The 1,889-nt window shown below is 32.2% G+C and overlaps 1 protein-coding gene across 1 annotated transcript in view; it reads left to right on the forward strand.

Annotated features, from left to right (window-relative positions):
* LOC128896830 (uncharacterized) overlaps nt 1–1,889 on the forward strand; it is a 204,818-nt gene that overhangs the window by 57,803 nt on the left and 145,126 nt on the right. Inside the window, exon 2 of the mRNA XM_054160351.1 lies at nt 1,016–1,167. Coding sequence (XP_054016326.1) covers nt 1,016–1,167 — 152 coding nt within the window. The remainder of the gene's footprint in view (nt 1–1,015; nt 1,168–1,889) is intronic.

Consider the following 1,889-nt stretch of genomic DNA (forward strand, 5'->3'; position numbering starts at 1 on the left):
CGGCATCCTCGTGCTCTGATTGGTCTAGGGTTTTCTCTTAATAACTCCTTAAGGAAGCTTCGGATAACATTTTCGCTAAGGAAAAAGTTGTTTCAAATCACCCCCTGAACCTCCCATTTCAAGCTGTTACAACATTTTTGAGACGCCCTGTATAATGTTTACTTATCGCTGTCATTATATTCACTTTAGACATCATATATATTAACACTATTCAATATCGCCGGCCCTACCAAATACTATCTCAAACCTACTCATTGTTAGACAGTATTTCCGTGTAGATAATATACACATTAACTGTATGCAGTATTGCATACAAATACATCAAACACTCTCAGACAGTATTTCCACGTAGACAGTATACATGTATACATTAACAGCATTCAATATTGTCACCTCCACCAAAATCTAACTCAATCCGAAATTAAAAATTTTCAATTTTGTGCCTCCTCCAAAAAGGTTGCATTCTACTTAATATACTATATTTAATAATTTATCCAAATTCATCAAGAGCTAGTGAGCAATACTGCTATTTAACGACAAAATTATTTCATACTTTTTACTGCATTTTATCATACTTTTAACCACTTACATCTAAAACTGATCAATATTCATATAAACAAACTAGAAATTATTTCATAGTTTTCAATGCAATTTTAATGTGTTTCAAAGTCGCTTATATTTTTCCCCCCCCAAAACTATTTCATTTAGTATAAGTGATAGTACCTTCAAAACACTTTAATTGCATTTTCCATTGCGTACGAGACACGAAGCGTTTGCACGAATTTCTCGCAATTAAAATGAAAAGCAGAATAATTGTTCCAATGTACAATTGTACAATGTTGTTTCTGCGTTTAATTGTACGAAAAAAAAACAGGAGCCGTAATCGCTCACGTATTTTATATAGAATGGATTAAACTTTTCTCGTGTTGCACGCACTCCGAAATTAACGAGGCAGGTACACGGCGCCGCACAGGTTCCGTAGTAATTGAGGAACAAATCTAAATTTTCGTTGCAGGTTAATCCAGGCAGTAAGGCGGCTCAGCAGGGGGTGAGAGAGGGCGATTTAATTAGTAGCATTAATGGCAGGAGTACCAGGGATCTAACGAACAGCGAGGCGCATGCACTCTTACGAAATGCTGGGGAACAATTGAAGCTTGGTCTCAATCAGTAAGTTATTCTATTCCTATTATTTATGGAAAAATATATAGCTTTTCAAATTTAGTTTAAATTTATGGAAAAATATATAGCCTTTCAACCTTAGTTTAAATTAATGGAAAAATATGTATACAGCCTTTCAACCTTGGTTTAAATTAATGGAAAAATATGTAGCCATTCAACCATAGTTTAAATTAAATTTAAAAATACTCAGTGTGTTAAATTTGTTTTTTATGGAGCCTCCTAAACTTTGTGTTTAAAATATCTCTATTGTTTTTAATAATATAAAGATACCAGAGGAAAATGTTGATTTTAGAGGGGGCATACTGTGATACCCAGAAATTATCTCAAGGTTATATTTCTTGAGATTTTAAGGACATTTTTTTTAATAGAGTCAGGTATTTTTTATTATAAACAAAAGTTAAATTCAAACTTATATAATATGTATGTACCTTCAGGTAACCTTTCCGAAGAAGCTGTGTAAACCTGGCACCCGACTTTTCAAAAATTCATTTTTTAATCAATAGTTTAAATTTTACAAGTAATTGTTTATACGCGTAAGAGAGAAGTTTGTCAATTTTCGATATTTTTAGAATCTGTTTTTTCCCTATTCTTTAGAATCGTTTGTACATGTTTGTACTGCTTTTCGTTTCGTTTGTACCTCAATAGTTTAAATTTTACATCCAATTGTTTATACGCGTAAGAAAAAAAATTCGTCAATTTTCAATATTTTT

This window comes from Hylaeus anthracinus, unplaced genomic scaffold, assembly GCF_026225885.1.
Source record: "Hylaeus anthracinus isolate JK02 unplaced genomic scaffold, UHH_iyHylAnth1.0_haploid 11978, whole genome shotgun sequence".
NCBI classification, from domain to species: Eukaryota; Metazoa; Arthropoda; class Insecta; order Hymenoptera; family Colletidae; genus Hylaeus; species Hylaeus anthracinus.